The sequence below is a fragment of the Lepus europaeus genome, chromosome 7 (genome assembly GCF_033115175.1).
Source record: "Lepus europaeus isolate LE1 chromosome 7, mLepTim1.pri, whole genome shotgun sequence".
In the NCBI taxonomy this organism is placed as follows: Eukaryota; Metazoa; Chordata; class Mammalia; order Lagomorpha; family Leporidae; genus Lepus; species Lepus europaeus.
The window spans coordinates 44,891,784-44,912,916 of record NC_084833.1 but is presented as its reverse complement, the minus strand read 5'-3'; the positions used below and the strand labels follow the sequence as shown (position 1 = coordinate 44,912,916).

Genomic DNA, 21,133 nt, shown 5'->3' with positions numbered 1-21,133 from the left:
ACTCTTCTGGCCTTTCCCTTCACAGAGCTGAAGATCTGATTGGGGAAATGAGTGGAGATAAGGAAAAAAACTAACGAACAGTGGAAGCAACATAGACTATGTGATAACCCGGGAACTCAGTGCAGTGAAGGCTTTGTGGGCTCTGAGAAGAGAGGCCTTGACCTGAGCTTGCCTGCAAATTTCTTGTCTCATTCCTTCCAGGGCCAGGCATTGCGTTTGTGGTTTACCCAGAGGCCCTAACCAGACTGCCCCTCTCTCCATTCTGGGCCATCATCTTTTTCCTGATGCTCCTCACTCTTGGACTTGACACTATGGTGAGCCCCTCCCCCCCTCAATCCCTGTCCCAGGAGCCTTCTGAAGACTTCCTCCCCTGGGTCCTGGGTCCAGCATGCAGCAGAAGGGTGGGCTTAGAGGTAACTGAACATTTCCACATTTCCCCTGAGTGGTGCAGGGATGATGAGTGTCATGGCTAGGACTCGGGGTAACCTTGCATTTCTGGGGGCTCATGAGATAGAGCAGAAGAGCCATGCTCTCTGTCCTTCCCTCGTGTTCTTTGGGTGACGATTTAGTACTTTCTGCTTTGGTGTCATTTTTGCAAAGCAAATTCTTTGGGGCTGGATAAGGCAGAATAATATGAAGTCAATTTGAGGGAAATTGCTGTGGAGCTGACACTACCACAAATCATGCTGACAGGTGCACAGAGTTTAGTCGTTGGGTGTAAAGAAGGCTTTTCCTGAAGTAGAAGATCAAATGTGAGGTAAACGGGAGGGGAGGAATTTACATCTCATGAATACAAAGTGAAGCTTAAAATGTCTTGATGGAGGAACATGAGTGCCGTCTCTGGGGGCTGGCAGTACCGTTTCTAAAGCTCACATCCTGCTTGGGTGGGATCACTGGAAGGCAGTTTAAACCCATCCTGGCAATGTCACTCTAACCCCAAAGTCAAATACAAATACAGCTTTCCATGGGGGGACAAGCAAAGGGATTTCTCCTGCCTCCTGGAGGGGGGGGGGGACAGTTTGACTCAGCTGTCTGTTTCCTGACACCATTCCAGTTTGCCACCATTGAGACCATAGTGACTTCCATCTCCGACGAGTTCCCCAAGTACCTGCGCACACACAAGCCAGTCTTTACGCTGGGCTGTTGCATTTGTTTCTTCATCATGGGCTTTCCAATGATCACACAGGTAAGCTGCCTACTGGGTGCAGGTGGGAGCGGGTGGGAGGCGCATGGCCGTCTGTCCTTTACCCTTAGTTCTCAGAGCTCATAATGTCGACAGGTCACTGTCATTTCCACGTACATGACACCAGTTCATTAGGGATTTTGACCACAGAGGGAACTATGTCAGCTGGCTACCGGTAGATGCTTCTAGCAACTTCGTAATTGAGTTGTAGTCTTCCTGAGCCAACAAGGCAGATGTGTCCTACTTTAAGCATGTGGAAACTGTTAAAGTCCAAGTGAACTAACTAGACAGATTCCCAGGTGATTACTCGCCACATATGTCTAGGCCACTTGAGTTCCTGCTAGTCCTAAGTGACTTGGTAAATCGAATGTTAGCTCTCTTAGTATATACATTGTTTTCTCTGTGACCTTCAGCTAGTCACCACTCTGGGTCATGGTTTCTTCATCTTTGAAATGAGGGATTGGACTGAGATGGCCTCTAAGCCTCATCTATTGTAGGGAGACTTAACAACGTAAGGTAGAGATACATGGGGATGTGTGGGGAATGTCCAGACATATCTAAAGGTCATATAAAAGTCAATTAAATGCGAACACATGGGTGAATTTCCCCTTCTTTAAAGGGATACAAAGAAATCTGGTTGCTTTCAGATATACATCTTCTGATGTCGACTTTTGCCTTAGAAGAATAAGATGTTAAATCGCTTTTGTGTTTGCCCTATTGATTAATTCAGAGTCTGTCAAAGGCTGCTTTGCTAACATGACAAGGACCAGGTGTAGGTTGCTGCTGTTGACAGCACAGGAGACCCTTTGGCTCCTGTTTGCACCTGAGTCTTGTTGACACGGGAGGATTGGCTGTTTGGAGTGGGAAGACGAGCCCAGCTCCAGGGCTTTTGTTGGAGCTGATTTCTCGTTTGCTTCATTTAAAAAATATTTAATTCATACATAATACAAATTTATGGGGTTCAGTGTGACACACACATATGATGTGTAATGATCAGATCAGGTTAATTGGCATAGCCATCATCTCAAACTATTGTTGCTTCTTTATGTGAAAACTTTTTAAAAAATTTAAATTTAGGGGCTGGCACTGTAGCGTAGCGGGTTAAGCCAGCGTTCCATATGGGCACCGGTTCACCTGGCTGCTCCACTTCCTATCCAGCTCTCTACTATGGCCTGGGAAAGCAGTAGAAGATGACCCAAGTCTTTGGGCCCTGCACCAACGTTGGAGACCCAGAAGAAGCTCTTGGCTCCTGGCTTCGGATTGGCGCAGCTGCAGCTCTTGAAGCCATTTGGGGAGTGAACCAGTGAATGGAAGACCTCTCTCTCTCTGCCTCTCCTCTCTTTAAAAAAATTTAAATTTATTTGAAAGGCAGAGTTAAACAGAGAGAGGGAGAGACAGGGAGGGAGGAGAGCAAGCGAGCGAGAGCGAGCCGGGCTGAAGCCAGGAGCCTGAAACCTTTTCTGGGTCTCCCGTGTGAGTGCACGGCCCAAGTCCTTGGGCCATCCTCCCCTGCCTTCCCAGGTGCATTAGTGGGGAGCTGGATAGGAAGTGGTACAGTCAGTCTTGAACCGGCGGCCATATGAGATGTTGGCATCACAGGCAGTGGCTTAACCTGCTACACTACAATGCCAGTCCCTTTATGGCAACTTTCAAAATCCTCTCCACTAGCTATTTTGAAGTGCAACTAATTATTGTCATTCACAGTTAGCTGATTGTGCTGTAGAATGTAGAAGTACTTTTTCCCACCCAGGTGCACCTCTGTACCTGTTGAGCATCCAGGGCTCACGTGCTGCTGGTTGTTTCTCCCTCCTACTAGGGTGGAATTTACATGTTTCAGCTTGTGGACACCTATGCTGCCTCGTACGCACTTGTCATCATCGCCATTTTTGAGCTCGTGGGAATCTCCTATGTGTACGGTAAGGGAGTCTCTATGCCTGCTGCTGAGTAGAACTTTCACGTTGGTAGCATTTTCATGGGAAGCGGATTTCCCGTTTTAATGAGACACTGAGAGAATTTAACTGCAGTGACTTAGGAAGCACGAGCGAGCTGCACTTTGACTTCCAAGCTTGCCTCAGGACTCTTGTGGTCCAGATTCAACACAGGGACAAGAGGCTGATGGTGAATACGAGAAAGTCCTAGTGGCACACCTTCGGGTTGGGTCTGTCCTGGGGACAGGTAATGCCTGTGGACAATGGCCAGGTGAGGGAGGGAGGAGGCGGGGAAGAAAGCTACCTGAAATTGCTTCATGGTCTTTATAGCTGCAGTTCTATGTCACCTAGTCTTTGGGTGCTAGAGCGTAACAGAAACCACTTGGCTCACAGATGCTTAGGAAACTTTATTATCACTAAGGAAGCCTGTGATATAATATCTCAATCTCAGATTTTCTCAGTAATAAACTTGCAGTTCCCTTACAAGTTAATCTTCCTACCTTCACTATAGCAACCTGCATCCTATAATCAGCAGGTCCACTATCAAGTACACCAGGAATGGTGATGCCATCTTTGCCCACAGTGCAGATGTGTTTGTGGTGAGGTTTACCAGGGGAGCTCCTGGCCCCTAGTATGCCCTACCATTCAGCACAGGGGAACCTTACTGGATTCAAGGCACTACTGACTGCTTTGTACCTTGGTCTGCTCAGGACTGTGCTGAGTCTAAGGACCACCATAGCAAATATCAGAGAAGTGAAAATTTCCCCCAATTCAGGTGATCTAACTGAACTTCAAACACAAAAGAGATAGCAACATGCTCTATGTTAAAAAGGAATGTGGAATATCCCTTGGAATTCAGAATATGAGAGTGGCAAATGCATGCAATATCTGGAACCCAAAAGAAGGTTCAGGCCAGAGGGGTCTTCAAAGCTCTTTCATTTAAACTTGGGGCCCAACAAAGCTTACCCTGACTGCCAGGTATCCTTGATATAAATGTCTGGACTCCAGTGTGGTTGTTAGCCTCTCGCTCAGCATATTCACAATGGCTTCTTGCTTTCCTGGAAACCTCATGAAAGTGGAAGGTAATTGGCAGGAATCATGGTGTAAGAAGGAAATCACCTGTGAAAACTTGAGCACCCAGAAGCAGCAAAATACCACAGTCATTTTTGAGTGTTTGTGAAAGAGGAATTTGTATCAGGTTGGAGATCACATTCCTGTTGGAGGGAGAGTTTAGTTCCTGGCAAGAGGAGTGGGCAGCCATGCCAGATTCCCTATTGAGATCAAAGACCAAGTTGTCAGCACTGTTGGCTAGTAAGAGCCTGGACCCTACGGTGATGTTGCGACTGAAGATCTGATGTCAGAGTAAGAGTGAGGCTTCAAAGTACTTTCTACCTGAGCAGAGAATGGCAGAAATCCACCACAGCGAGTCTTAACTTCCTGCCCAGGTACTGAAGGCCTTGCAAGGAGAGGCAAGGAGCAGCCTCTAAGAAAAACTCAGCACTTGCTGGGCTCACATGGAAGCTGAGGTCTGCAGACAGTGTATTGATACAGTGAGGGATGTGCTTCTTTTCTACACTGGCCCAAACGCAGGCAGCTGTTATCATTTATCTCCTCTGTTACTTCTGTCCTAACTGCTGATTGCCACGAAAGATATATTTGCACAGTTCTTTGCTGTAAAACAGGGCTGTCTGCTGTGGTTTAAAAGGTCATTAATACAGAAGCTTTTTAAACATTTCTATTTTTAAAACTTAAACAGCTTCTCTATTACTACTCCTCCATGTAAATCCAGTAGTAGATGTCTCTTTTTTAAAGGAAAAAATAAATCTTGAGTGCTTCACTACCTGGGCTATTCTAATCTTCCTGAGACTGTCCAGAAAATTTGGTCTCTAGGAGTGCTAGTGTTGGGCCAGCCTCCGGAATCATCCGTCTGACTCTGTGAGGGGCCCAGGTTGAACTTGACTTCTGCAGTGTCAGATGTGAGTTTGAACCTCTGAGTTGGATCTGGATAGAATTCTAAGTAGATCTCAGGAAGAAATAGTTGAGCTAAGCTAAAATAGTTGCTACAAAGGAAAAGAAAAGCTTAGACAAATATGTAAATTATACCCCAGAGGACAGTGCATTCTTTATTGAGTTGATGTTGCCCCAAACCAGTGTAAAGTTGGTTAAAGACAACTTTGAACCTGTGAAGAATGAAAATGAACCTGATTGATTTTGTGTGTTACCTTCCTGAATATATAAAAAAGCAAATGGATTGTGTTTTCTTCTTGCTTCTAATAATGATTCTAGATGATGTCATTCAGACATTTGCAATGGGTTGGGTACAGTTTCAAGTTTACCAGTAGACTGAAATAGCAGATTGAAGTTCTCAAGTCAGCATGCCCCAAAGGTCAATAGCTGGGTTTGAGACATGTAGGTTTAAAAGTGGAGGTCACTGTAGTGCAGGAGAAATTCCTTTAGGAGACATTTTTCCTAGGCAGAGTCACTTTGAAAAAGTGATTTTCCTTTCCCTGAGAGCCAATGCAGGGAACTTCTGGCTGGGGAAAAGGCGAGATTGTACAGCCACCACTGAACTCTCCTGCTGGCTAACTTCCTGGCTTTGTGTTGCACGTTTCCCCAAGATCTTGCCATGTGACGTGGTCTTGCTGTATTTTCCAGTTCAGGCAGCTACTTGTTTCACCTCCCACTCCCTAGATGACCTCCACATCTTTGGGAGGGATGTCAGATGGACACCAGGTGATGGCTTTACTTGATGGCATATGTCTGTCTCCAGTTCTTGTCATCCTGCTGGCTGAACTTGGCAAGTTTTCTTAAGTATAAAGCAAAATAGAAAAGCAAAGCAAGCAAGAAAACAAAAGGTTCCTGCAGAATTCTATATATTCAGGCTTACTTTTTCCTCTATTCTTGAGTTCCATTTTTACTTTTTTTTTTTTTTTTTGCTCCCTTTTCTGGGTGTAGCGTTTCCCAGCTCACTAAACATTAGGAGTAAGAAGCTCCACTCCATCCCTACAAGGGTGCTTTAAAGAGTTTATGGAAGATGGAACAAAAAGGTAAATGTATTTTGGTACCAAAAAATGTTTAATTCAATGCATAACTTTTTCATAGTGAACATTTTCCATGAACTTTTTGGAGACCCCTTATAACATACACATATGAACATGTGTAAATAAATGGACAGGAATTTATTAAGTGCTTACTTTATGCCCTATGTACTCCTGAAGGAAAAAATTAAGCTTGAATTTGTAGGGTCCTGGGGGGGCAATTTTTGTTTGTTTTGTTTGATTTTTGTTGTTTTATTTTTCTTTTGATTTAAAAATCTTTGCTGAGTTTAGTGAACAAGATAGGCAACAAGAGCTCAAGACAGACATATTCCATCATGTGAAAGCCATTGCTATGTGAGCTAAACACCACTTACCAGGATGTGCAGACGGTAGGATTGTTTTCCTGCAGCCACAGAGCTTGCCAAGTGGCTACCAAGGAAGAGCAAACACATTTAAAACACAGAGAAGAAGGTCAGTGCTAAGCTGTGTATCCCTGGCTATAAGCCCTTTTGCAGCTCACAGATAAGGAGAGCCAAGGTAGTTAGGAAAATCTCAAGAAGGTGGCATCTCAAAGATAAAAATGTATAAAAGAGATAGACACTGAGATCTAGGGTTTGTTAAACTGAGTTGATTGCCAACCAAAAGCAGAAAAACCTGTCTACACAGAGGATCTGGCTCTCAGGGACTGGCCTTTACATTAAATATAAAAGAATAACTTGGTGATTTACTTGTAAATAGGTACATACAGAATTAGAGATATACTTTATAGGATTTAGAACAAAATGAAAATGTTGAGTCCCTTGTTAAAAAATGATTAAGAATTTCGAGTTGATGGCCAGAGAGCATTAAGTCTGGTTTCTCTTCTGAGCACAGGACCCTGTATGTCTTCACTGCTCACATGGCCAGGATGCAAGCCCTGGCTGGACGCACAAGGAGGGAGAGCAGTCTCTATAAGGACTATGTCCAGACCAAGGCATGCTTATGTGATTTGCAGAGGAAACAGCCAAAGTTGCCCGGGCACAGTGATTGGTTGGTTGAAGCAAGTCCTTGAATTCCTAATTCAGGATCAGCTGGCTGTATGGAGATTGTTGCAGGCTGATTTCTGAGCCTCAGATGTGTTTGTTGAGTCTAGCAGAGTAGCCGTGTGTTCACCATTTTAGTCTTTCCCTTACCTTGCTGTTTTTCTTCTTATTCAGCCTAGTCTTTGAGATGCAGATGTTCAGATCCTATTTGGGGCCTCACGTCTTACTGTCTTACTTCTCCAATCTTAAGGTCATAAAATAGGCAAGTCTCTTGCACATGCTCAAAACTCCCCTAACGTTTCTTTTCTCAAAAGTTAGACATTGGACACAAGATGGATTTGGATTAGTGGAAAGCACAGAACAGGCAAGGGAAGCCATGTAAACAAAGCCAGGGATAATAACCATGGACTAGGAAGGGACTCAGAGAGTGACTTGGAGGTGAGCTAGGGAATTGGAAGGCTGGGGCTGATTGGGAGCTGGAGCAAGCTAGAGACTCAAGGGATTGGAGCAAGAGGGTTGCCCCGTGGCTCCCACCTGGTGCCTCTGAGGTGCATCTACAGGACCAACCTGCAAGTTGGCAAAACACACACAGCAATAATAGGATCTGGAGCCTATCTAGGCAGAGACATGTGCCCTGAGACTTTGCGTAAGGTCCAGGGAGGGAGATGACTTTGCAGAGCCTGAACTAGCCCTGTAAGCCAAGTCTTTTCTTTTTTCTTTCTTTCTTTCTTTCTTTTTTTTTTTTTTTTTGACAGGCAGAGTGGACAGTGAGAGAGAGAGAGAGAGAGACGGAGAGAAAGGTCTTCCTTTGCAGTTGGTTCACCCTCCAATGGCTGCCACGGCCGGCGCGCTGCAGCCAGCGCACCGCGCTGATCCGAAGGCAGGAGCCAGGTGCCTCTCCTGGTCTCCCATGGGGTGCAGGGCCCAAGCACTTGGGCCATCCTCCACTGCACTCCCAGGCCACAGCAGAGAGCTGGACTGGAAGAGGGGAAACCGGGACAGAATCTGGTGCCCCAACCGGGACTAGAACCCGGTGTGCCGGCACCGCAAGGTGGAGGATTAGCCTATTGAGCCGTGGCGCCAGCCCCAAGTCTTTTCATAGTGAATCCCAGGACTGCTCATCTGATTTAGGCTGGCTCTTGCTGGAAACTGAATGTGTGCCATCCATACCTTCCCAAAACTGGAGGTCCAGCTCATTGTTCTGGGGAAGGTTGGCACTTAGAATGTGATCCCTTTTCTCATAGTGGAGCCTGTCTCTATGGATTCACCAGGTCTGACCTTGAGTCCTATCATATCAGTGCCCCCAGTCAACCTAGACACTATTGTGTCTTGTAGTTGGCTTGGTGGAGAGGAACAGCTTGACAACAAGATTGACCCTGATAACAGAAGTTTCTAGATTTCCTTTTTTAAAAAAGAACTGAGGCCTGTTCTCATTGTTTTGATATGTTTTTAAGGGACTCAGCTTTGACTTCTATTTTTTAAAAATATTTATTTATTTATTTGAAAGTCAAAGTTACAGAGAAGGAGAGGCAGAGGCAGAGAGAGAGAGAGAGAGAGAGAGATCGATCTCCCACGCACTGGTTCACTCCTCAAATGACTGCAAATGGCCAGAGCGGGGACCATCCAAAGCCAGGAGCCAGAAGCTTTTTCCAGATCTCCCATGTGGGTGGAGGGACCCAAGGACTTGGGCCATCTGCTGCTGCTTTACTAGGCATATCAGCAGGGTGCTGGATCAGAAGTGGAGCATCCAGGACTTGAATCAGTGCCCATATGGGATGCTGGCCACTGACTTCTATTTCTTTGGTTTAGTCTGCTAACTTATGCCCCAGGCAATGCAATTTCCAGAGATCATTCATTTGAAAGTATTTGATAAGACACTAAAGGAAAAAAAAAAAGCAAAAAACAACACAACGAAAACAATGGAAAGATGGGGAAATCTCCTGCTCAAAGCATGCGGTTCTTGCTTGTAGACCCAAAGAAGCAACTGGGAACCTGCTTGTGTCATGGATTCATTTCTCTGGATCGTTCTTGGAGCTCATGTGGCTCAGCACCCCAATAAACCAACAAAGGCTCAGGGAGAACACTTTACCTAAGATCACCCAGTGAGTTAGAGGCAGAACAGGGTTTAACTCTTGGATCCTAACTTCTGGTACTATGCTGTTTTCACTGCACATCTGTGACTGACCACTAATAGAATTAAATTAGAGTTGTAGCCTGAGAAATGTTCTAATTTTTAAAAATATTTTATTTATTTATTTATATGAGTTATAGACACACAGAGAGGGAGAGACAGAGAGGAAGGTCTTCCATCCACTGGTTCACTCCCCAGATGTCCACAATGGCTGGAGCTGGGCTGATCTGAAGCAAGGAACTTCTTCTGGATCTCCCACGTGGGTGCAGGGGCCCAATCACTTGGGCCATCTTCCACTGCTTTTCTAGGCCATAGCAGTGAGCTGGATTGGAAGAGGAACAGATGGGACAGGAATTGGTGCCCAAATGGGGTGCTGGCTCATCAGGCAGAGGCCTAACCTACTATGCCACAATGCTGGTTGCAGTCTGAGAAATCTTAGAGTGAGCTGAGAAAAGTCCTTAGTGAATCTATGAATTATTCCCAGCACAGGCTACTGAGTCTTTTTAAAAAATTATTTAGTTATTTATTTGAAAAACAGCATGCAGCAGAGAGTGAGAGCAAGAGAGAGCTCTTCCATCCACTGATATACTCCCCAAATGGCTGCAATGGCCAGGAGCCTGGAACTCCCCTTGGTCTTCTTTGTGAGTGGCAGGGGCCCAGACACTTGGGCCATCTTCTGTTGTCTACGCAGACACACTAGCAGGGAGCTGGATTGGAAGTGGAGCAACCGAGATTCAACTGGTACTCCCATATGGGATGCTGGTTTGGCAAGCATTGGCTTTACCCACTGTGCCACATACTGCTGTGGCTATGAATCTTGACTGTTCGCTAAGATGTCGTTGAGGTGGTCTGGAGATTCATAGTGATGAGACCTGGCTGATGCTCTTGCACTGAGCTTGGAGGAAGTAGAAGCCAATGTCAGGAGCTGAGGCCCATGAAGGTTCTCAGGATCCTTTATTTTGATAGCGGTGGCTGAGTGAATTTTCAAGGTGAATTTTAAAATTGAGGCTTAACATATACACAAGAAGAAGTACATGCCTTTTTATTATAAATTTGTATTGGATAGCGACAGATTATAAATGTGTGTGTGTATATATATGTATACAGTGATGCTACAATGGATGTATAGAATGTGCAATGACTAAATTAAGCTATTTAGTGTATCTATCACCTCAAATACTTGCTGTTTATTTCTCCTGCCTAACTGCAACATTCCACCCTTTGCCCAGCTTTGCCTGTTTTCCCACTCCCCAGCCTCTGGGACTGCCATTCTGCCCTCTGCTGTTCTGAGTGACTTTTTAAGATTTCACACATAAGAGAGCACATGCAGGATTTGTCTTTCTGTGCTTAGCGTTTCACTTAGCATAATGCCCTCCAGGTCCATCGATGTTGTTGCAGGTGACATGATTTCCCTCTTATAAAGCTAAGTATAGCGTTCATTGTGTATAAATCCATATTTTCTTTATTGTTCATCAATTGGTGATTACTTAGATTGACTCCTTAACTTGGCCATTATGAATAATGCTGCAATAAACATGGGAGTATAGATTATCTCTTGAAAATATTGATTTCTTTTTTTTTTTTATTTTATACAATGGCTTCCCCTTCCCATAATTTCCCTCCCACCCGCAACCCTCCCCTCTCCCGCTCCCTCTCCCTTTCCATTCACATCAAGATTCATTTGCAATTCTATTTATATACAGAAGATCAATTTAGTATAAATACTTCAACAGTTTGCACCCACATAGAAACACAAAGTGAAACATACTGTTTGAGTACTAGTTATAGCATTAAATCAAAATGTACAGTACATTAAGGACAGAGATCCCACATCAGGAGCAAGCGCACAGTGGCTCCTGTTGTTGACCCAACAAATTGACACTCTAGTTTATGGCGCCAGTAACCACCCTAGGCTGTCGTCATGAGTTGCCAAGGCTATGGAAGCCTTCCAAGTTCCCCGACTCTGATCATATTTAGACAAGGTCATAAAAGACAGGGTGAGGATAGTAACCAATGATCCTAAGAGTGGCCTTAACCAGGTCTGAACAATTATACAGCATTAAGTGGGGAAGAGGACCATCAGTACACACAGGTTGGGAGTAGAGCCATTGGTGGTAGAGTAGAGGTTATGATTACAAAGGAATGAGGCCCAAGTGCACTAGACAGGGTCTAGAACAAAGGACAGAGTCATTATTAAAGGAGCTAAGAAAGGTGCTGTCTAAGCTACAAGTAATTTTTCTGATTGAGAGGCAAATAGAACCTGATAGAAGGGGCTTGATAATAATCTGGTGGGCTTTAGGCCTTGTAAGTTAAGAGGCCCAGACCTATCTATCTCTGGATACATACCCAAGTGGGATTGCTGTGTCATAAGGTAACTATTTTTAGTTTTTCAAGGCATCTCCATTCTATTTCCCATGATGGTGCATTGATTTACATTCCAGCCAGCAGTGTCCTAGGGCTTCCTTTTTTCTACAAGAAGCACATGTCTGGAGTACACAGCTCTATGAGTTTTCACTTCCCAAAAAATGAGCACCTGCGTCAATGTATAGAACCTTTTCAGGGCCATTTTTTTTTTTTTAAAGGACTGAGTTGTTCTCCTTCCTGGCAAGAATACCACAATCTCTGAGTCTTATTCTGTATGAGATTGTCTTTTCACATTGCATCCCTCCTTCCCCACTTCCACATGAGAACACAGGACCAGGAGACAGATCGTCTGGCCTCGGGTGGGGGTGGTGAAGGGCCACTTCTCAGGTGAAGGTGGACAAGGAGGCAAGAGCAGAAAGGTCAGAGGTGGCAACTGAAGGCATGATGAGGAGCACCCAAGGAATGAATGTACCTTCTGCTCATGGTTCAAAGAGCAAAAAACCCAGAAACCCAAGGGGCTGGGAGAGCCAGAGAATGGGAGGAGCAAGAGGAGCAAAAGGCCCAGGTGTAGACAGAGAGCCTGAGGATGTGTGCAATAGAGGAGCTGTCGGAGGAATGGCAGCTTTCCCTGGAGGCACCTCAGACCCCCTGGACCGGCAGGGTGCCACTTTTCACATTAACCACTCAGAGCATGAAAGAATGATGAAAATTTAAGCTGAGTCTGTATTTAACTCAGAACTGCTGACTACAAAGGAGCTTGGACTTAAGGGATCGATATCCCATCATTCTGAGAAGTCCACACTTCTGATAAGCTCAGGAAAGAATACAAAAGCTGCCTGGCTCTAAAGCATTCCTCCTTTCCTTTCAAGGAGAGGTTTACAGACCTCCCTAGATGAACTGAGTGCAGGAATGGTAGCTACGTAGCACCACGAGAGTAACTATCTCCTCTGCATTTTACTTTAGTGACTTGATGAGTGTCCTCAAATACTATCATCCTTTGAGTTCCAACAAAGTGTGCAGTGAACACTTGGAATTTATGCTCATTTTTGCCTGCCATTGTCATCTTACGTGGCGTGGAGATCAATGGACTCACTGAAGAGTGTCTTTGGGAGACACCAATGTACAGTGGCTCTTGCTCTGTGTCACAAGGATTTTGTAATACTCTCTGCTGTGACCTCCATCTTTTTCACCTTTTTTTAAAAAATGTTATTTAAAGTTTCCAAACTTCATGCATTTCATATGTACAAATTTAGGCACATAGTGATTCTTCCCATCTTCCCCTCCCTCCTGCCCATACCCCAACCCTTCTACCTCCTCCCTCTCCTATTCCCATTCTTATTTTTTACAAAGACCTATTCTCAGTTAACTTTATGCTCATAAGGTTAACCCTACACTAAGGAAAGAGTTCAACAAATAGTATAAAGAAAAAAAATACTGTTCCTTAACAGTCAAGACAAGATGATGTTCAAAACCACTGCGTCTCAAAGAGTGTTGACCTCCATCTTAACTGGTTTTGCAGAGCTGTCTCTAAGCGTGTGAGTCCAGGTCAGAAGACAGCTGTGTCTGTGAATATTCCAGGCTGCAGCAGAGTTCACACAAGGGGTTTGGCTGGAACTGAGCTCTTTAGATGTCACCACGGGCTGACATTTCTGAACCTCACTGCAGAGAGTATTTAATAACTATTTAAATGTTCAATTCGCCCTACTCTTCCTGGCAGCAAGTCATTTGTCTGATGGGTTCCTGCATAATAGGGGTCGTGTTGACACCAGGCTGGGGCCATCCCTGGCCAATGGCGCTTGAATGAGGAGTTTTAGTGCCTGCCCCCTGCCCTGCCCTCAGCCCCTGCCACTTCATCTCATACTCTGCTTGTCTCTTTGCAGGCTTGCAAAGATTCTGTGAGGATATAGAGATGATGATTGGATTCCAGCCCAACATTTTCTGGAAAGTCTGCTGGGCGTTTGTAACTCCAACAATTCTGACCGTAAGGAAAGCATGCTTTCTTGTGCACACAACACCTGGGATGTGTATGCTTTACATTTGAACACAGTGTGTGCGTGAGTGTGAGCCGGGGAGGTAGGTGGGGTGAGTATTGTTTTTGTCTTTCAGATGAAGAAACAGGTTCAGAGAAGAGAAATGATTTGCTGAATGGTGTCTAGCTGGCCAGATGCAGAGCTGGGACTCATACATAGGTCTTTGGAGTGTTTCTATTGTATCTTTCTGTCTCATATACTGAAAACGGATAAAAATCAGCCCATGGTTCTTGCGTGCTGACCACATTGCCAGCCTGTTTGTAGTGTGTTTGCGTGTCCCCTCATGGCTCCTTCATGGCAGCTCTGCAAGGCTGGCATTGTGACTGTCTCCACTGTACCAATGAGGAAACTGAAGCCCAGGGATTTTGTGGCTTGCTGCTGACGCACCCCTAATGATTAGCAGCAGCCTGGATTTGAGCTCAGGCACTCCAGAACTCCAGAACCCATACTCTTAAACACTACTCAATCCAGGGGCTCAGCAACTAATATTACATTAATTGGACATTTATTATTCATTTTTATTGCTTTTGAAACCTATCTTGTCATCCTCAAGAGTGATGATGACATTTTAGGAGCACCTGTCATTCATCTTTTTAATGACCAAGCCTTTCATGTGCCAGTAAACCCGCACAGGGACTGAGTCACATCTTGCTACCTTTATCATTGTGCCAAAAGCTGCTAGTTTTACCCCTTTCCCCCTTCAAGCACAGTAATTGATGAGGATCTTGCCTTCCTCTCATGCCTTCTGGTGTGTGGGCATCATGTTGGCAAGGCTGGAGGAAGGTGACAGTAATTCCTGATGAACCCAGTAGGTGGCACTAGAAACCAGATTAACACCCCTGTTTTGCTACCTGGTACCAGCTTTGCTAAAGGAAGACAGGGTGAAAGTATAATTTCAGAGAAAAACTGTATTCTCTTCTTATTTTTAAAAACAGTCATAGAAATAATTTTAATCAAAATGGCTCAGTTTCTTTATGAGAAGCTAGAGGTTCAGACAGATAAACCATTCTTCATCGATCTGCCTCTGCATTTCCAACAGCAGCTATATCCCTAATTGTAGAGGCTGCAATTTGTCTGAGAAGCCTCACTAGATCTGGGGCATGAGCATTTTTGAAAAGGATGAAGATAAGCACCGGTCTACTCAGTTCAAGGCTGAAATGTTTACGAAGAACTCGGATTTAGCCAGTTGGGGGGAAGAGACGTTCTGTTAGCGGAGACTCTGACCTGGAACGGTCCCCATCTCTGCCTCACATTTCATTTCTCCAGTTACTGCTACACATGATGTATGCTTGTCTGAAATCAAATCTAGAACAAATTCTAGATTCTACCTTCTTTTCCCTCCTGTCCTAGAAGAGAGTCAGTGTGGAAGAATTTTATCCTGTTTAACAGAGTCCTATCACTAGTGATAATCAGCACTACTGTTTGTTGAACTGTGCCATGAGGTAGGCACTTTTTATGACTGTTGTCTCTCAAGTATAGGACCACAATGCCTGGCAGATACTTCTTCTCCCCATTTTACAGATGTGTGCACTGATGTTTGTAAAGGTGAAGGAACTTGCCCGAGGCCACAAGGCTTGTAGGTAGCAGAGCCAAAATTTGAATCTGGGGCTGTCCAGACTTCATCCATGTTCCAATACATTTCCAACAACCCAGTGCTTTTGTCTCCATGTGGAGTTTGGGCAACTTTGGATTAAAACAGTATAGAACTTCTTTTTGAGCAAAATGGAAAAGAAGAGTAATTCTAGGGGCTTGCTGTGTTTCTTGAGAAAGCTGCTCAGTTCTGCTATGCTTTCACTGACTTAGATTACATAAGTCACATTAGATAGCCATGTAGAAGTTGTAGAACATATCCTGAACCGCATTCCCTTTCCGCATTGTTCAGGAGCTAGGGATGATCAAAACTGGCCAATTCCATTGTTACGAACCACTGAGTTCACAGACTTTCTTTGGCTGCCATCAACAAATGGTCAGGGTGCACCTGATTCAGTGGCAAATTATCATCTCTGTTGATTGGGCCCATGAGAGGGTTTTATCAAAGCCGACCTGGCAGAGGGAAATTTATGGCACAGAACAAGTTGCACTGAGAAGGTTAGTATGATATTTGTGTGACTGGAAATAGGCATCAAAGGACCAAGTCCAACACTTATTTTTTGCCATTTGCCCTTCTGTAAAATGGATTTTTGTGATGTGCTGGAATAGGTTAAGATTATGAGTTTAAATTACTTCAGAGCCCCTAAAATAAAATTGATCATTTTTATATGTGCCTGTGTGGATTTATAGAGCTATAAATATTCTCCATGCAATTATTGTATACACAGTCAGATCACGTTACTGAGTTATGCACACACATAAGCAGATGTATTGCTATTTATATAGTAAATGAAATGGAGCAGCTTGCCGTAATTACATTAGGCCATACTTCCAATAGACTGGTTAATAAGGCTTATAACTCTAGGGGCAAATGTTTAAAAGGGGGCCCTCAGTAGACATCTCTTTCCATGGGAACATTTTTTTTCAATAGTTGTCTTCAGGCTTATATTGCTTTGAATCAATATATTGAATTATTGTTGCATTGAAATCATCACTTGGCCCAGCAGCCTGGGCTTTGGAGTAAAAATAGAGATGCCTTCCATTCGTATAGTGCTTCATGCTTTTCCAAAGACACTTCTGAATTCTCTCTCCTGACGTAATTCCCTCCATTCATTTTTGGGCAGTTATTTTATAGTTTAAGATAGGATGAGAGAGATGGGGAGGGGAAAGGAACACAGGGCTGTAAATTATTCTCTTTTTTAAAAGATTTATTTATTTGAAAGGCAGAGTTTACAGAGAGAGGAGACACAGTTCTTTCATCTGCTTTTTCACTCCCCAAATGGCTGCGATGGCTGGAGCAGGGCTCCAATCCAAAGCCAGGAGCTTCTCCCAGGTCTCCCATGTGGGTGCAGGAGCCTAAGCACTTGGGCCATCTTCCACTGCTTTCCCAGGGACATTAGCAGAGAGCTGGATTAGAAGTGGAGTAGCTGGGACTAGAACCGACACCCATTTGGGGTGCCAGTGCTGTCGGCAACAGCTCTACGGGGTACACCACAGGGCCAGCCCCGGGGTGTAAATTAATCTAAGCTAAAGCTGTCACAGGCACAAGGAGTTCAGGCAGCCACACAATTTTCTCATGGAAATGTTCCCCAGAAGCTTGGCTGGCATGGAGGCCCTTGTGGCATCTTCCCAGGTGCCTCTATCTTCAGCAAATCCTTGTTTCTCTTCAGCTGCACTGGCCAACTCATCCGAGTTCTCTCAGTCACTGCCAGCCAGAGTGTGCAGTGATAGGAGAAATGGGCAGGAAAGAAGTCAGGAGGGGAGACTTTCGAGTAAATGCAAGGCTGCTGTGTCCAGAAACCTGGTGGTGTTTACAGGATGTGAATCTATCCATTGTATAGCAGATAAGTCTGACACGTGAGTCCCGTCCACTGAGAAGTGGTGAAGCCGAGATCAGCCTCCTGGCTCTGGTTCTTGGCTCATGATTGGTAATGATCCTTGTTCACCTTGAGTCAGTTGGGGGCAGGGGTGGAGGGCGGCGCTGTGCATCCACTATCTTTGTCCCACAGCTAATTATAGGACTGAGCTCCTGGCTCAGTCACTGCTTGGGGACCACTCTGGCTCTCACTCAGCCAGCTGGAGAAGCAGTTCCTGGATGTGGGCCATTCCCCATTCAAGAAGAAAGCAAAATGGATTCATTGTTAAAAAATGAAAATATATAAATATTGTGGGTCTGTATCTCATAGAAACGTTTGATTATCCACTATAGAAAGTACGCTACTCCTTAAAAACACCCTCCCACCCCCTTCTGTTCATTACTTGGTTGCACATCCTTTCACCTTGCCTTCTCTGTCTGCATGCACACAGAGCCGTGCACCTTGCTCAGTTCCTGTGGGATAGTAAATGCAGGGTCAGCAGCTAAGTGTGCGTCATCTTCATCTCTTTGCAATTCAGTGTCTTCATCTGGAAAACTTTTTTTGAGGTCAACATGAGTGTAAAATGTAAGAATAAATAGAAAAGCAGCAACCTCATAACACAGGTGCAGTACATGCCCGTTGAGTGAGTGAATAATTCCCTTCATGGCCTAACACGTGTATTTCTCTTTTCTTCCCAGTTTATCCTTTGCTTCAGCTTTTACCAGTGGGAACCCATGACCTACGGCTCTTACCGCTACCCGAACTGGTCCATGGTACTTGGATGGCTGATGCTCGCCTGTTCTGTTATCTGGATCCCAATTATGTTTGTGATAAAAATGCATCTGGCTCCTGGCAGATTTATTGAGGTAATTCTGTCAGCTCCTCTCCCAAGGGAGAGCCCCTAAAAGCTGTGTGCATTAAAAGACAAAATATTCAGTAAACTTATTCGAGAGGGAGACTTGGTGATTAAGTGATTACAGTTGCCACCGTTTCTATTAAACCTATTTTTATTATGTATTGTTTCTCTGATGGAGGGGCTCAGCCAGTCTGCAGGCTGGGCTGTTATTATGCTATTCCTCAGTGCAGTGACAGCTCTGGGGAATAAATGATCAGTGTGTCCTCTTTCCGGGAGTTTCTCCTCCTCTCTCCTCATCCACAGTTCAAAGCCTGGTGCTTTGTTTTTAACCACACATCAGATTCCCACTTTCTTGAAATTCCTGTTCGTCCAAGCCTTTTCCCTCCCAGACACCTCTTATATTCAGTTTAAAATCACGACCCCCCTCTGTTGTGGAAGCCTGTGTTAGGGATGGCTGAGGGACCAAGCTGATTAAAATGTCACTGTGGCCATGGAATGTCATGAGTGCCAGGGCTTTGTCGATGTGAGGTGAGACTTGTCTTGCTCATTCTATCCTAGCTGGCCCCATTTTGAATGCAAAGGGCCCCCTGCTTCACTTCAGAGTGGATGGGAGGGAGACCACCATTTATCCAGTCACCATGGACGTGGGGCCAGGCTTCTGGTGTTTATGAGAAGTCACTTGCTTAGGTGTTCGAGGAATTGGTCAGCCCCAGCCTCTGTCTTTTTTTTTTTTGACAGGCAGAGTGGACAGTGAGATAGAGAGAGACAGAGAGAAAGGTCTTCCTTTTTGCCGTTGGTTCACCCTCCAATGGCCGCCGTGGCCAGTGCGCTGTGGCCAGCGCATCACACTGATCCGAAGCCAGGAGTCAGGTGCTTCTCCTGGTCTCTCATGCGGGTGCAGGGCCCAAGGACTTGGGCCAACTGGAAGAGGGGCAACCGGGACAGAATCTGGTGCCCCGACCGGGACTAGAACCCGGGGTGCCGGCGCCACAAGGCGAAGGATTAGCCTATTGAGCCGCGACGCTGGCCTACCCAGCCTCTGTCTTAAAGGTGCAGGGGAATGACATGTTGGATGAGAAAAGAGCTGTGTAGGGTTTGGATCAGGAACAGTAACGTCATTTTTCTGGGACCTTTTTTATAAATATAGGTTTTTAAGCTCCAAGCTGTTGCACTGACCCAGAATCTTGGGGAAGTAGGACTCTCGTGTAGCTTAGCTATCTTGCAGGTGATTCTGATGTACACGTAAGTTTGAGAAGCAGTGGTCTAGAAGATGAAGAAATGCCTGCTGAGACAGGGGACAGGAGCATAGCTGTGTAGGCTTTGCTGTTGGGTAGCCAGGTGAAGGAGAGGAGAAGCAGGGTGGGGGTGAGGCCCATGAGTAGGTGCACAGCACAAAGGTGCACTTGGAGGGGAGGTAGCTTTGTTTTTGCTGGATTAAGGATGCAACAGAGTTGGTAAGGGGAGGTGAAACAGTCTTCTTTCACTGAAACCATTCTCCAGGTTTCACCCTCAGGAAGTTATGTTCATTGTCCGCTTGAGGTTAACTAACGGGGGCCCTAATCACCCCCAGGGATGCTTCGGTCCCACCCCAGGAAAACCTCCCCACCAACTGACCCAGAAATCTCCTTACCTCTGAACAGAACCTGTGATAACCTCAGCTACTGTAATCCTAGGCTGAGACTCCCTAAACTGATGAGTTGGCTGTAGAAATTTATTATAGTTGATTTGAGACACAAGGGTGGCACACTGATGATTAAGGGGAGATTAAACTAACAGCTGTAAGAAGCCGCTTCACTTTCATAGGTAATAAACATGTAATTATTCCCTCTTATACAGTCAGAAATATTTTTTTCATTTTTCTAGAAAACATTCCGATGAAATTATGTTTTCCATAAGAATTTCAGTTGAAGGGCAGAGGCATCCCCATTATTTTTAGCTCTCCTGCAAGAACCCACACTGCTGAACCAAGTCAGAAGCATAAATTTTTGTCAACAGATAATTAAAGTCTTTGCTTACATTCGGCCATGTATCTTTGGGGTTGAGAGTTTCTTTTCTGGTCATTTATATACATTTGAGAAATATGCTAAACAAAAATTCAATTATTTTGATGTAGCAACCCACTGTTGAGACTACAGAACAAGTAATTGAGCACATGTCTCTTACACCCTGCACTTGGCAGTGGAGACAGAAGCTTGTGGATTCTCTTCATTTGGAGGGGGAAACTGTGTAATTAAAATCTGGGCCCTTTATCCTCTATTAATTTTGTGCAAGGCAAACATGGAGCAATTGTAATATTGCTTGCAGAGTGAGGTAGATAATTTCAAGTGAACCAAACTGCATCTCTTCTTTAATCTGTCTGGCCTACTTAATTAATGGGGGCTGATTGTCCTAATTGCCTTTCTTGGTAGGGGGCCTCTTAGCTCAAGGGGTGTGTGGGTGGTCCGAACAGGAGGGAGGTGCACTGCTGCTGTGACCACGTGTGTCTTTGGCTTCTTTGCAGAGGCTGAAGTTGGTGTGTTCACCACAGCCGGACTGGGGCCCATTCTTAGCTCAACACCGTGGGGAGCGTTACAAGAACATGATCGACCCCTTGGGAACGTCTTCTCTGGGACTCAAACTGCCAGTGAAAGATTTGGAACTGGGCACCCAGTGCTAGTCCGACGGTGTGGGATAGTGCAGACTCAATCCTGGTTTTCTTCTCTGCCTTCCCCTAACATTCCATTTTTCTTTGTTCTCTCCACATCTCAGTTCACATCCATGCATGACAGTGGTTACCTAGGGAAGTAGGACCTAGTGTTGCATGCTACAGTGAAGAGCTAGACAGATCACTTGGAGTGCAGTCTGCTTGTGTCCATGGTGACATTTCTGATAGGGCTGGTCTCCTAGGCATGTGCTTCACCCTATAGGAACAGATCAACTAGAAGAGCCCTGGGAGGCACGTGTGGTTTGACCAACAGAGAAGTATCCACTGTGTGTTGTCTTTGGGGGGTGCTAGGAAGGCACACATAGAATGACAGAACTATAGGACTGTTCCTTTGGAACCATCAGCATTGTAGAACTGAGCTGAATAGAGATTTTTGCTCAGACACTAAAAGTTCAGGACAGGGTATGCTTAGAGGGCTAGCAGAAGCCAGA

The 21,133-nt window shown here is 45.0% G+C and overlaps 1 protein-coding gene across 1 annotated transcript in view; it reads left to right on the top strand.

Moving 5' to 3' along the window:
* SLC6A5 (solute carrier family 6 member 5) overlaps positions 1 to 20,654 on the top strand; it is a 61,939-nt gene extending 41,285 nt beyond the window's left edge. The window contains exons 13-18 of the mRNA XM_062197492.1: positions 202 to 314; positions 1,055 to 1,186; positions 3,000 to 3,099; positions 13,547 to 13,647; positions 17,841 to 18,008; positions 20,499 to 20,654. Of these exons, the coding sequence (XP_062053476.1) occupies positions 202 to 314; positions 1,055 to 1,186; positions 3,000 to 3,099; positions 13,547 to 13,647; positions 17,841 to 18,008; positions 20,499 to 20,654 (770 nt within the window). The remainder of the gene's footprint in view (positions 1 to 201; positions 315 to 1,054; positions 1,187 to 2,999; positions 3,100 to 13,546; positions 13,648 to 17,840; positions 18,009 to 20,498) is intronic.
* The last annotated feature ends 479 nt before the right edge of the window (positions 20,655 to 21,133 follow it).